This window comes from Seriola lalandi, unplaced genomic scaffold, assembly GCF_002814215.2.
Source record: "Seriola lalandi dorsalis isolate HSWRI2012SDOR001 ecotype SW California unplaced genomic scaffold, Sedor1 jcf7180002054619, whole genome shotgun sequence".
Lineage (NCBI taxonomy): Eukaryota > Metazoa > Chordata > Actinopteri > Carangiformes > Carangidae > Seriola > Seriola lalandi.
In genome coordinates this window covers 322,138-336,728 of record NW_019525172.1, presented here as the reverse complement: position 1 = coordinate 336,728, position 14,591 = coordinate 322,138, and the positions used below count along the sequence as shown (strand labels likewise).

General features: G+C 40.2%; 1 protein-coding gene across 1 annotated transcript in view; it reads right to left on the bottom strand.

Moving 5' to 3' along the window:
• The window catches only part of pinx1 (PIN2 (TERF1) interacting telomerase inhibitor 1), a 21,125-nt gene extending 11,076 nt beyond the window's left edge, over positions 1–10,049 (bottom strand). Inside the window, exons 1-6 of the mRNA XM_023420141.2 lie at positions 9,948–10,049; positions 9,090–9,199; positions 8,866–8,958; positions 7,922–8,003; positions 6,595–6,684; positions 2,348–2,424 (exon numbers count right to left, since the gene is read on the bottom strand). Coding sequence (XP_023275909.1) covers positions 2,348–2,424; positions 6,595–6,684; positions 7,922–8,003; positions 8,866–8,958; positions 9,090–9,199; positions 9,948–9,966 — 471 coding nt within the window. The 5' untranslated portion in view covers positions 9,967–10,049. The remainder of the gene's footprint in view (positions 1–2,347; positions 2,425–6,594; positions 6,685–7,921; positions 8,004–8,865; positions 8,959–9,089; positions 9,200–9,947) is intronic.
• Between the last annotated feature and the right edge of the window lie 4,542 nt (positions 10,050–14,591).

Here is a 14,591-nt window from a genome sequence, read left to right as displayed (position 1 = left end):
GGGGTGCAGTGGAGAGACAGCAGTGGGTGGTGGGTGAAGTGGTGGAAGATTCATGAGGGGGAAGGTGGGCCGTCCTGGAGAAGCCGATCCAGATTTGGTCAGGTCTCCTGGCCTCACCTCGTCAGGATGCAGATATGTGATAATGCGACTGGTGGCAGCTTGAACAAACTACAAATCAACTCCACCACCAAACTTAAGCTCCCAGTGTTTATACAGTCGCTATGTAGGAATACAGCTGTTTGGGGTATTGAGATAATGCATGTGTGCACACTGTAGACCACATTTTGAGCTGGAACAGTGATGGAGGACGAATGTAAGCACAGATCAGTGCGAGGCGAGGGTCACTAGCAGTGATACGCACACACTCACAGGACACTCACTGCACAATGTCTAAAGCCTAAAGCTTGATTGGTCCATCACCCTCTTTACCTCTTCCCAACAACCTTAGATGTTGCTGGGCTTCAACACAAGGCCTCATGGGAAGCCATTGTAATTGTGTTCAGTGTTTTCGATATGGTCAATGGTGTCCCTTCTGGCGGAAAAATAACAACCCATAACCAAACGATTAGGGAGAAAATGATGGTGTATATTGCCTGCATTTCCAATGTTAATCAGCTAGGGAGCAGCGGCCATTGTGATGTTATGGCTCAGCACCTGCAGGGGAATAGACAAGGGTTTTTCCTTGTACAATTTATGGATTTCAAGATGCCAATTTCTTCAAGCCAAATGCTTGAGATAAACAGAAGAAGCCAGCAAGAGGCTTTTCTGTGTCTCTCAGTCCAAAAGCTACATTCATCATTGTCCTTGTGGCTCTGTATGGGGTCAGGAAAACTTATGACGGCAAAAATAAATGAGGATTTATCAATCCATAATAAAATAGCAGTTTCGTGTTTTTGGGTCACATCTCATGTATTTTTAAATAAAATTTCAGTTTACGTGAATGCAGAGTCAGAAAAACAGTCCCATTTGTTATTCATTTTAGTTGATCAATAACAATTTTGAAGCAGCATCTGAAATCTCAACAAATCTTAAAATGTATTACAACTCTTACCGTCTTTCATCTCAGTGAAAAGATAATGTGGTGTGAGATAGTTGTAATTTCTTATCTTTAATTTCTGACAATCATAATTCAAGAACTGCTTTTTTAAAGAAGAGATCAAATGGAGGTTTTGTTTTGTTTTTCTTTTTTACTGGGCTTGAGTTCAACTTGCACCTGCCTGAGCCTGAAAGCTACATTTCAAAAGCATGAGGGCCAGCATAATGCCGAATGGCAAAGCGACATTTGAAGTGATCAACCACCAATGCCAAGAGCAAAAAGACAACTTTTTTTTTTTTTTCAAGCATCATCATTTCAGATTTCTGCACACCTCACTGCAATTTTGATTTGCCTTTAATAATGCCCGCTGGCACACTTAACTACCTGATGTGAGCGCTCCAAGACAGAAGCAGCGAGGAAGGAGGGAGTGTGAAGGAAAGAAGTAGGGGGCAAGAGTGCAAATCCTTTAACTGGATTTAGGTGCTGTTGCCGCCATCAGTGGCCTGTTGGCAGCGTTAAAGCTGCATGCTGTGACATGGCTAATCTAAGGCCACGGGCTGCTCGGGAGCTGGGCCCTGTAGAAGCAGAAGGTTCACATGATGCTGCAGCAACTGATAGAGGCATCAGCACCAGTGGTCATCCTTAATTACCAAGACAAAGGCAGATAAGCTCGAGCCACGTGGCCAGAGGTATCCCATCTCCCCCTCGGTGCATACTTGATTTTGACTTGGTTCAGGCATGTCAGAGGGCTGCCCTCTGAGTTTACACAGCTACCGTTTTACTGCAGGAGCAACTTTCATCTTGCATTAGGAATATTCTCTGTAAATGTAACTGGAGGTAGTACAGTCTGACTCAAGCACAAAGACCTGCATGCTGCATGTTGAACTCACTGTGGAAAAAGGTTTTTTCTTGTCATGTTTCAATTTTATACCTTCTACTTTTATATTCCATTTATAATTGTTTTGATTTTCTTGTTTTAAATTTAATTTGTGTTTCTGCTTATTCATGTTTCAAGTTGGACTGAATCTCTGTCTTTTTGTTTGTTTTATTGGTGGATATTTGGATATATGTTTTATGTGTACACTGTTTTATGACAGAATAAAACCAAACTTTATTTACAATGTTGTAAAGTTAACACAGCACAAGTGATCAACAGTGTTAATTTCTTTAATTCCGACTTAATTTGTATTTTTTTTTTTTTTTATGTATTTGCCTTTGTTTGCAGGTTAATCTTTTATTAAAATTCAAAAACCTTTTTTTTTGCTGTCTAAATGCAACTTTAAGGCAGGAAGAAATCTTAATGTCTCTTACCTGGTCTTTGGCAACTGTTGCTCTCTTCCCAAATATACAATTAAGGTCTGTTTCACTACGGGAGGACAGGTCCTTCCCTAAAAGAAAGAAAAGAACAAAAACACTTAAAAAAAAAAAAAATCATAAAAAAACTTGTTTTGTTGTGCAATGGCTCTGGTAGATGGAAGCAACGTTAATTCAAGCAACACAACAAAAATAAACAAAATGTTAAAAAAAAAATAAATAAATAAAAAAGCAGTTCAGGGGTAAGATGTGTATAAGAGACAGGGTTTGTGTGGCTTGCTTCTTGCTCCAGGGATAAAACGGCAAAGAAAAATAAACCGACGACAAGGTCTGCCACGCCACGCCTCCGGATTCCCATTTTCAAGCCGGGCCTCAAAGACTCCTGGAGCACACAGTCGTCTGTCTCAAGCCCAGGTCCTGTTCGTACAGCTGCATCCTCTTCCTTCAGCGAGGCTCCGATAACATTTGGTTATTTATTGCTTTTAAACCTCTATCTCCCCTGCTCTTGGCTTTGAAAGTCACTGCACATGCAGGTCTAAGAAGTAAAACCAAGAAAGAATGTTGAAAACTAAAATAAATGAGGAGTGGGTGGGGGGGCTGTGGTGTTTGTCAACTAGTGAACTAAGGTCAAACTTAAAATTATGCCCAACCTGACCTCTCTGCCATTTGGATGAGGAAGTACCTGTCAAAATTCTCAGGCTTTCAGGTGAAAGTGCAAATAACAATGTTTTGATAAAAAGAAACTTAACCCTACGTGTCCCTTAAATGTTCAAAGGTGGCTGAATACCATTACACAGGATGGTGATGACATGGGCACTGCTGAAGTGTTATTGAATACCTGCTGGTTTCCACGGTCACCGGTGAATAATAACACGGATGACAACTTGTCAAACCAGACCAACCAATCTCTGACGCTCTAACTGGCAAACACACAAAATTGTCCAATCACATCAATGGCTCCTGTATTAAACACAAAACTGGAGCGAGACATGTTCTTTCTAGGGAAATGAATGTATAACACTTTATATAAATAGAATAACTTGGTGCCTGTGGCCCTCACCTCTTTAGCATGATTAGTTGTATTCATGTAGTGTAAAAATCTGCTTAGCTAGAAACCTAAAGGTTGTGGTGAAAGTAACCGCACAGAGCAGCAGATGGAGAGCTGTAGTTAAATTCTGCATCAGCCAACCTTGCTGCCCTGACAGGTGATAGATGGAGGCAGCAATTAAAACTGGGTTACTGGTTTATGCTGTGGGCCCCCGGACCTCAGCAACAGAGAATTTGGTGCCTTTCCCCACAAACAAAGGCCATCAATCCTCAGTGGTGGCAGTGAGGGAGCCAGCATGAACAGGATATCAATAAAAAAAAAAGCAGGAGAGAGTGAGGAGGAGGCCGGCACTGAAAGGGGAAACCAAGATGTTTGGTGGAGCTCTCTGATGTTATCGCAGCTGGGTTTTGTTTGGAAGATTTAATATCAGGGCCAATCAATTAATCAACAAATAATTACTATACAAGACTTATATTTGAAAAAGAAATCATTGAGGTTAATAATTTTAACATAAATCTTGCATTTTGAGCATTTTATAATAACTTTTTATCTGAAAGGATATATAACCCAGTTATTCAATTGGCAGATTCAATGGTCGACCTTTGCCTGCCCATGGAGAACCTCTGCACATCCTGAACTTTGAGAGTAGTACCTGACTTTTTCAATCTCTCATGTAACCAGCTTAGCAACACTAAATCTATTACCAAGCCTTAACTTGGCAACAGCTTCACAGGGAGCAGAGCCAGCATCGGAGCAGCCAGTGGAAGCATGCAAACAGGCGTGGCAGGTTACATGTTGCCAGGTAACTCTTTGGTTGCCCATGATCCAGATCACGAACTGGACACGGTGAGGCAATGTCAGCAGAAAGAGACGATAAAAAAAAGATAGATAGATAGATAGATAGAACAAAGATAAAATAGATAGATAAATAAAATAGGACTTCCTGTGGCTGTCGTGTTAGAAATATCTCCAACATTTAAACTTCTCAGAAAGAGTTTCACAGTCAAAGTGCACTGAAACTTCATGCCTGTCGGACCACTCAGGGCAGGTAGAGAACTGACTTCTCAAGTTTCCAATTAAGGTGTGAGCCTTTTATGGACAAACAAGTAATGCCAGCGTCCCTTCTGCTCTATGGCAACAGTTGCGGGCCTCTTTGAGTAGAGACAGGTTAAAGTGGTGTTATGTTGCCAAACACAGCTGAATTGACAGGTCTCCTGCTTAGACTGAATTTCACTGAAAGCATTCCCACCTGCATTTCCCCTTTAATCTGTTCACCCCCCCCCTCGCTTTCTGACAGTCTGAGAAGATAAAAATGATGGAAGGGAGAGGAGGTGCTACTTGCTATTTCGCCTCCGCTGACATTTACAAACAGTTGGTAGTGATAATGGAAGGGATCTCCACAAATGGATTAGAACTTAAAGCCTTGAGGGATCAGACTTTATTAGTTGACAACAGGTTGGGGTACTAGTGCATCCTAATGCAAAGTCGATAAAAAGCCCAAGTTCACAGTCAACAGAAATGTTCAGAGGCGAACAAAGGACAAATGCGGCCGACTTGAGCAGGGTATTGTTTGAGGTCCTCACTCATCGGGTCAATGAGGCCATTTACTATATTAGTATTTGTTGTTTTTATATTTTGACTCAGATGATTTCAGTTCAAAATCTAAATAATATCTTATCTTACATTGTAATCATCCTGAGATAAGAATGTCCCTATTAAGATAAAGGGACAAACTATCAATTTAGTTGGGAAAACATTCTGCAAACACTTTAGATGCCCAGAAATCAAAATTTCCGATGCAAATGTGGTGAAAGGTCATGTGTGGTAACATCGTTGTTTTTTATGTTATCTCTCAATATCACATTTCACATTGTGCAAACAGATAAAGACTCACAGAAGGGGACACAAACTGAGGCAAAGGTGCATCTGTGTGAGTCACAAAACGTTCAACTTGAGAAACACTTTGTTTGTCATTCATATGAAGTATCTATTAAGAGTGAGGGCAAAGAGGAGAGGTAGAAAATAAGAAAATCTGAGAGGGATTATCGCACCCCTAACGTCTGTGCTGCATGTCCTCAGTGTGCCTTGGTGCATCTCTTCTGTCAGGGACATGCTTTTTGTGGCTCCTGCCAAATTAAGATCACAAAAACAGGGAGAGAGGGTCCAGGGGAGAGACTGAGGTCACGTTTTATCTGGAGGGGTCATCTAATGGGTCGTGCAGCCCCTGGGAGGTGTTGTTTTTGGGGGGCCAGTAAATGGACATGCCAGATGCCCCTAACAGGAAACAGGAAGTTGCTATTGAATGACGTAAAGTATAAAAGGCTCTTCCAGGTGAGGCCAAAGTTAAGATATTTTGTTTTCCCATGTATGCTGACCTGATGAGGTAGATGTGAACCCAATCACACACAATTATAGATTCATTACTTTTACATATGTGCATATTTGATGAGGACTTGCAGAAAGACTGTTCAAAAATTATACGATTTCATATCAGCTATGCGTTGAAGTTTAAAACATGCAAATCTAAGTGCAACACAAAACAACATTACTAATGAATACTTTGACAATCTTCCTACAAAATTGTTCACGTAATTACTAAACTATGCTGCACGCTCAATTAAAACGACTCAGCTGTAAAATATGGGCTAGGGGTTATTCACTTTGGTCTCCAGTGGTCCTGAACACCAAACTCCTCCTCGTGCCTATCAGTGTACTTGGCCTTGACCAGCAAATCTTGACTTCCTGACGTGTAAAGGAGTAATGAAAGTAGAGGGGAAGAGTTATTAATACCCTCCCCTAGCACTGACCCGGGCCAACTGACCCAGCACAGGCTGACAGAGCTCTGATCAGCATCTGCTGTCTGAGCCAAGTGCACAAGGCTCAACGAGGGGTAAAGGAGGCTGTCTACCTGCATGTATGTGCAGGTGGTACATAGGTTTATATATTGTATGTAGAAAACTGAAAAAGCAGAGGCACCAGTTTTATTTGGTGGTGGGGGTGGTGCTGATCTCAAATCAGTTCTGAGTTTTCCCTCAAAACTGGGAATAGAACAATGAATAGTGACACTTCAGAAACCGTTGTACAGGTAACTGATGTAATAACTGATCAGAGTGAGAAAAGAAAACATTGCGTGCATCTTCCCAAGCCATTTTCCCCTCTGATCTGTCTTCTGTCAGCTGCCAAATGAGAAACCCACCTTTAGTAAACTTCATGTAATGGACCCTCTTTTTGGAGGTCTTCGATTTCTCTTCCAAGCTGAAGCCTTTCTGCTCATCGGGTGGAGGCTCTATAGATAATAAAAAAAATTGAATTGTAGTCACAAATATAAAATATTCAGTATCATTCCACAAAACCTCTACCAGCTCCCATATAACACTCATCTCTGTGCTTTGTCTTCTGGCACTGTGATAATGATGATTTAGGTTCATTATGCCACAGTGACCATATCCAGACTTAACTAAATGTTGCACTATGGCACCCTCTACTGTTCAACGCATGGACCATCCAACCACAAAAAACTACACATGGTAGTACTTTGTTATAGTCATGTGTAGCACTGTTTGTTGAGGTTGTAACTGCTGTTGGGACAGTTACTATTAAAACCAAGTACATACACATCTTAAAGTTTCATCAAGAGTCGACTCTAAATGGTGATAAACAAAAGATAGATTTTAAATCAATGGTGTAAGACATTGCAAGACTGAGTAATATGTTGTTTAGTGCATGGACCATTTCTACATTAGTACCTACCAAATAAATAGATAAAAAAATGTATCAAACATATATGAAAGTATAGTATCCTTTGGACAAAGTGTAAAGAAACAGTGATAAACAAAAGACAGATCTGAATGCCCAATTTACACTTACATGCCTCACAATTTAAAAAAAAAATAGCCCTTTTCCACTGCATTGTACCTGCTCAACTCGACACTACATAGCTTTTTTGGGGTTTTTCATCCGGCGCAAGTTGTGGACAGTTCCTTGTGATTCTCTTGGTATCACCTCCACTGAGGTTCCAAGTGAGCTGAGGTGATACCAGAGAGTGACGTGAAAACACTGCAGACTACTGTTTGGTCATCATTGTGCGAGACGGGATGTTCTGAACAAACCCGCCATCTTGAAAAACAGTCAAAGGACTGCACACCGCTGTCTGTAGCCTAGTTATAGTAATAATAGTTATATTTCTGTAAGTTATTGTTCTATTTTTTTAACATGACAACCCAGAAATCCAAGCTGTGGTTAATTGAGGAGTTGCAGATGTTTTCTCTGCTTAGTATCCCTTCCTTACCCTCCACTGTTCATGTGTGTGTTGCGTTGAAGACAACGTCATGATAGCTTCAGCATTGCTATGGTAACGACGCTGCATTGAGGGGGTACTATCTGCAGTGGAAAAAGGAGTACCTCGTACCAAAAGCAAGTAGAGTTGCTATATGCTAAACCTGCAGTAACCCCATAGAGTTGACACCACATATAAATTCTATTATACATACACTGCACAGCTTAACCAAACTTTGCGTACACACCGTTGCTGTTGTTTTGACTATGGCAGTTGTTCAGTTGAGCAAGGACTTCATTGAAATCATCTTGGTGGGCAATCCAGTTGTCCTGTAAACACAGGAGATCTCAGCACAATAGAACCGAAATACTTGTGTTTGACGATAACTAATCTGTTTTCAGACAGTTTCAAAAGTAACATGTAGATTTAACTGACTTAAAACATTCATACCAAAAAGGCTTGGTTCATGGTTCCTACACTAGTTGCCAGATTTGTGGCAGTACAGGTGGGTGATGATGATGATGATGATGATGATGATGATGATGATGATGCTGCTCTTGTTTTGACCGTGGATGACTGAGTGGGGTAGTGATAGCTGGATATACACCAGGTTTTATGTTATGCTGTTGAGTGTGTATTTCAAATCAGTGTTCTGCATTTTACATGGCTACGAGACAAATTTCACCTTGAGGGAAATAAAGCTTAAGTTAGACAGCCTGTGAGTGGACCTGCCATATGCCTCTTAAAAACTGGAGCACTCAGCTGTAAATGCACCAGCTGTGCATGGCTCATAGTTTGTGATTAAAACCTGTGTGCAATTAACTTCTGGCAGCAGCACCAGAGGGACACAACACAGCAACACAGAAATTCGAATATTTACACAACATGAATTTACTACCTGTAAATGTTTTTGAGAACAATGACCTTGAACTATGACATCAGTCCACAGGAAACATTACTGTAATACTAGCATTATTACTATGGTGCTTTTACATCAGGTGTTAGGGTGCCAATCTTATTATTTGTACAGCATGGTCATTCAAATTAATACTGAAATAATTATGATTAAAAAACTGTAGTAAGTCAAATTCAAGTAGTTTAAATACACCCATTCATCACACCACATAAAAATGCATCGTTCCCATAAATTAAACCATAAGCGTTAAATCACCAAGTGTTGAATGAGCTCACCTCATAGCTGGCACTGGTTCCAAGCCCATAGCTGTCGTTTTTTACTTTTACTTTGATGTGGTCAGTGGAGCCTTGCTCACTCCTACCCAGGCCCTTTACATGAGAAGAAAAGACCGAAAATCATGTGACACCAACTCAGCCATTCACTGCCCCCCCCCAAAAAAAAAAAACCACCACTGTTTACTCTGGTACTGGATACAACAGAGCTCCATCTCTACACTTACCTTGCCCTTGGACCAGCCCATTCGCTCCAGCATCTTCTGGCCAAATTTGGAGTCATCATTACTCCAGGCGCTGTTCCTGGGGTCAACAGACCACTTCTGTTTCCTCCGGGCTATAAAGAAAACAACAACATTATTACATAACAGTCAGCCAACACCACATTACATAAAGGACCAGGAGAAGGAATCTCACACTGCAAGCTGACTCTGACTAGTCCACATACAGAAAACTGATAACTGTTACGAATCAACATAAAAATATGTAAGTTCTGTAATAGTCAGTTTACGCTACAGCTACAGTGAACAGATGGTCAGAAACAAGACTTAGCCGATATTACTCTCACACTGTGATACTGTCCTGCATCTCTGTCATTTCAATACACGCATTTCAAAAACTTTTAGTATGCTGGTTTTACTGCGTTAGTAAATTCAGTTTATCGGTTCAGATAAATTTAAATATTCAAAAAATTCTGACAATGAGGTGTCGTGTCTGTAAACAGTGAGTGACAGCTGTCATCGGCCATGAACAATGTGGCAAAATTGTTTGAAAGGAGACTGTAAATAAACAAAAAACAATTCCCCCATTAAGGACAAAACATTAGCCAAAAACGAGCTGATGACAAGTTACTGTAGATAGATGCAGAGTTACAGGAGAAGACACGTGTTTACTCAGTGCTGTGGCTAATGCTAATGCTAGCTACCGGGATACTTTAACAAGTACAACATACTGATTCATTTGGGAAGAAAATTTCTTGACAGTATGTAGTGGCGGTTTTTATGAACACAAAACACAGAAATACATATAGTTACATTGAAAGAAAAGGGAAATATGCATCAAAACACTAGAGGAAGTATACGTACGCTCAGCAAGCATGGACATCCTTGGGTCCTTAACCAGCTTGACGAAAGTCGAGTAGGCGTCCCGTAATATGCCTGAAGACAAAGTTTGACCACGCAGGTTGTTTGTTGTAAACATTTACTTATAAAATAATATCTATTCTGTGTCATATTCTATGTGTATGAAAGCGTATTAATAAGTCTTTTATTTTCACTATTGATATTATCGTTACTTTTATTCGCATTACTGCAAGATATTATTTTCGTCAAGAGAGGGCGCCACACACACAGAGACACACACACACACACACACACACACACACACACACGCACACACACAGGTATAACAAAAACCAACGTGTGCCAGGTCACCCAGGTACAATTAATCAAAAACTGTTAATTGACTCATTGAGTAGGAATCCAGTACTGATAAAACAATGTGAAGAAAATATGGCTACTACAAAAAATATTAGCAAAATATAATTTCGTCTATTCCTTTATTTAAACACTTATTAGAGTTGTGATTAAAATGTATCCAGAAAGTTTAGCAATAACATATATGAAAAAAATGTTTTGTTTTGCTTTTAACAAGTAATATATATATAAAAAATACAATGTATGTTATGCTTGAAACAAGGATCAAATATCTGAGAAATGCAGGTTAAAACATTAACTTATCTTCCAATATACATGCCAATATCAATATATGTATCTGTGATCAGCCAATATCAGCTTATATCACCCCAGTATCAGCCCATGTATCAGCCAAACTCCACCCAAAACTAAACTTTGACGAGTCCAATTCAAACAAAGCATTGCACAATGTGTTCTTGCTTCCATATGTGCAGCCAACACAGAAATGTAAGGTCTTTTTCTGATGCATGTTATGCTCTAACCCTAAACAAGATCTTATTTTAATGCTTTATCATGCAAATATTATAGTATTGTAAAGTATAGTATAGTACCTTCCTGTCCTGAAATATCACAGCCACAAGCAGTCGTGAACCTCTCAGTTATAGTTTAGTTTAGTTTAGAGCTGAGAAGTTGCTGTTAATCATAGAGACGACCAAGTGGACGAGCATCATTTTGTCCTCTCTGATATACAGCCTTTAGCCATTAGCCTTTGTTTGTTAATTTTGTTTCAAGCTCTTTTGCTGCCAACAAACCCACTTGAAATCTGAAAAAAGAGCTTACAACCAGCACTTGAAGGCAGCAACTTTAACCACCACAGAGCAAAACGCTGTTGCTGAGATGTGGACCCACTGGATTCCACATGAATGTTAAAGTCCTCTTATGTAACTTGTAATCAACACCAAAGACAACATATTAACCCAAATAAACAACCAGAAACCAAGCCTTAAGTAGTAGGCTACAGCTCGCAGATGAAGGACAATAGCAGTTAGGCTAACATTACGCTCCAGGGGCCGTATTATAGGCGGTTGTTTTGCAGGTGTAAGTGGTGTCTGCGACTGAATGTCCTTGAGTTACTTCTGGGTTATGAAAGCTTTCTGGGAACTTTTTTGAAATTTTTATCAGCCCTATCAGAAGGAAAACCCTTAGTCCTATTATGAGACAAGTGTAAACAATTTTTTTCTGCCCCAGGCAAAGAATGAACATGATATTTATTTATGCTGAATAAATATTATCAAGATCGTTTTGTTCTTTGAAATTATGCCCAGGATAAAAAAAAAACACAGGTCACCTTCAAGAGTTGTTTTCCAAGAGAAGGAGCCAGTGTGCCAAGTTATTATGACCTAGGGTTTTCTTTGTGCTTCCACCTGATGTATCTGCTTTTATTTTTTATTTTTCTAATTCAAGTCTGTGCTGCAAATCCTTGAAGATTAAACTCTCTCAAATGATGATGGTTTGCATGGTTAGCAAGTTCAAACATGCTCTGTATAAGATACTGACAGTCGTATGTATCACACAGTCTTGTTCAAATTGCAAAGCTTTGCTCATGGGATTAAAGTGAACAAGATTCTGCTGTTACATTTGATGTGAATCTGCTGTTCCAGAGTCAGAAATCATTTTGTGTCTGTAATGGTCAAGAGAACTGAGTTGTGTGAAGGTCTAATCTGACTGTAAATCTGCGGTTAAATTTACCACCTCAAGCATGGGATTAAGGCAAGGTTGTGTAACAGAAACCTGAAAGGGATCAGCACCAGTGAATACAGTCAACACAAGACTGCTGCACCAGGAGGCTGCCTATAGAGCTCCTGTTATCACACCAGGTCTTGTCATTCCTGTTTTGTTTCTTTTTCTTTTTTTGACCAACCTTAAAGAGCTCTTTTTATGTTAAAACCATGATGGTCTGATTTATAATAATAAAAAGTGCTTTAACATGCACTGGTCTGTGCAGTCCCAGTGTAAAGGTCAGATCAGTTCAAACACTTCATTCTAAATTCATGGCTGAAGTAGAGATCACTGATTCATAGAGCTCGTAAATGTGACCGGGATCTCGAAGTCAAAATTGATTTCCTGAACATGATAGCATCAATCCTGTTCCAGACCACTGGAATAGTAAAAAATCCACTCAGTGTTTAGCAAAAGCATTTCCCTTAAAAAGGAAAAAAAATTGACATGACATCTTTAATAAGAGCCAAAGATTTTTGCTCTTTGATGAACTGCCAGTCACCTCTGTCTGTTTGTAATTATGAGACATTGTCACAAACGAAGAATACAGCAGCCACGGCACTGTACTGCTTTGACTGAGCTGGATAAAAGCCTGTAACTGTGAAGGACGAATATACTGTACAGTACATGTGCCTTTACATTTCTCTTGCAGCTAGAGGGTGGGGAAGTGGTGGTAGGGTCTTGGCCCTCATCACCATAGCAACAGGTCTCCATGTGGAATAACAGCTGTGGTACAGAGTGTTATGGCGTTTTTGGCCCATTGCCCAGCAGCTCCCTCCCCCAGGTCTTCTTTATGTCTCGCCCTTCACTTTCTGCCCCGGTCCAACGTAAGCTGCTGCACACTGTGCGAATCTTATTACACGATGACGAACAAAACACTGGGGCCCAGGAGGCCGAAGAAGCCCTCTGATTGGCTGATGGGAGGAGGGCCTGCTGGTGAGTGTGCACATCCAGTGAGACGTCTTACATAACAGGCAAGGTTTCCCTTACTAGAAAGAGAACACGGAGGGAAAAAGTGAAGGCCTCGTCAGATGGCTCTTTGTTGCTTCTGTTTCAAAACACCTTCCTCCATCACCCTCCAGTGCCTCTTCCTAGAAAGCGCCATCTTTGAGACACACACATGTTCAGTCACACATATATAGGCAGCCAAAACAAACTCTACATAGGGGAATATTTAATCTCTACAAAAGATCGACATGTATTTATTCCATTTGCTTGCACATGTGTATGTGTGTGTGTGTGTGTGTGTGTGTGCTGTAAACCTTGAAAGATAAGTTGATTTTCCAGTTATGTATTGGTCCATAGTATAGGCTATACTCACAGCTGTATAAGGCGACCTCACATTTAGAGGCAAATGTCTGCAAAAAGACACTCTGTTCCCAACAGCAGGAAAACTGAATTAGAGCCATATTTGGAACATTTCAAATCTAGTTCAAATATTGATTTTCATTTGCAATTCCGCATTTCTACCAAGGTCCTGAGAGCAAATAATGTTGCACTCTTTCACATTAACAGAAATTACATAAAATCTTGTTTAAAAAGGATTTTGACAAGTGAAATGACAAAATTACCATCAAAACCAGCTGTAATTTAAGCACATGGTGTATCCAGTTTGTATCCCTGCTAGCTGAACTAAACCTCCCTTTATATTTAGAAAGAAAAATAGAAATGCTGCTTTTATGCAATCAGACTAACATGACAAACCTTTGTAGTCATGTAAGCAAGTATGATTAAAGTACTTACAGGGATCTTCTTCATGAGATCACTACCTTATTTAGTTTTCCCTCTGCCGTGTAAACCTGCAAAATCTTCGGAAATTAAAAATAGTATTATTTGTAGAATGTCTGCTGGGTGTGAGAGCAGATCCTGCAGTGTGAAATTATTCCTACACGGTGGAGTTATGGGGATGTGTGAAAACGCTTCTGATGCAGTTTCTGGAGATTTGTAATGAGAAAATCATATGTTTTCACACCAGCCACAGAGCACACCCGCAGATTTATTGACATACATTGACAGGGGAAAGAGGCAGTAATTAGGTGACGAGAGCTCATGTAGTGTGTTGTTGAAATGAAAGCCAGCACGCTCTTCAAGCTCAGCGGCTCATGATAGAGACCGAACGGAAAATGTGCCTCCTTTTGCTCAACGCTGAATGAAGTGAATCTTTTTGTGCGCTCAGCCGATCTGTCTGCCCTCTGTGCATACTTACTTTCTGCAGTGCAACTGCAAAACAAAACCAAACAAGGTCACCTGGAACAGCTGCAATTACTGACACAGAGAAATTGAAGAAAGGCTATGAAGCGTGTAGTGAAGGAAACTGCTGTCCTCAGGGTTACACTTTATGATCCCTTTTGATGAAGGGACTACAGCAGCTTCGGTTTAGTGCATTTATTGATGTGCTGAGTGGGACACTTTCCTCATCTTGGATGTTTATTTGCCCATTCTTCTTCTGTAGGAGATTGTGGTCCAAGTAAATAAACTGTAGCTCCATTCTGTTCATATGTCTCCAGCTTGTATAGTGTTATATTTGCTTTCTTG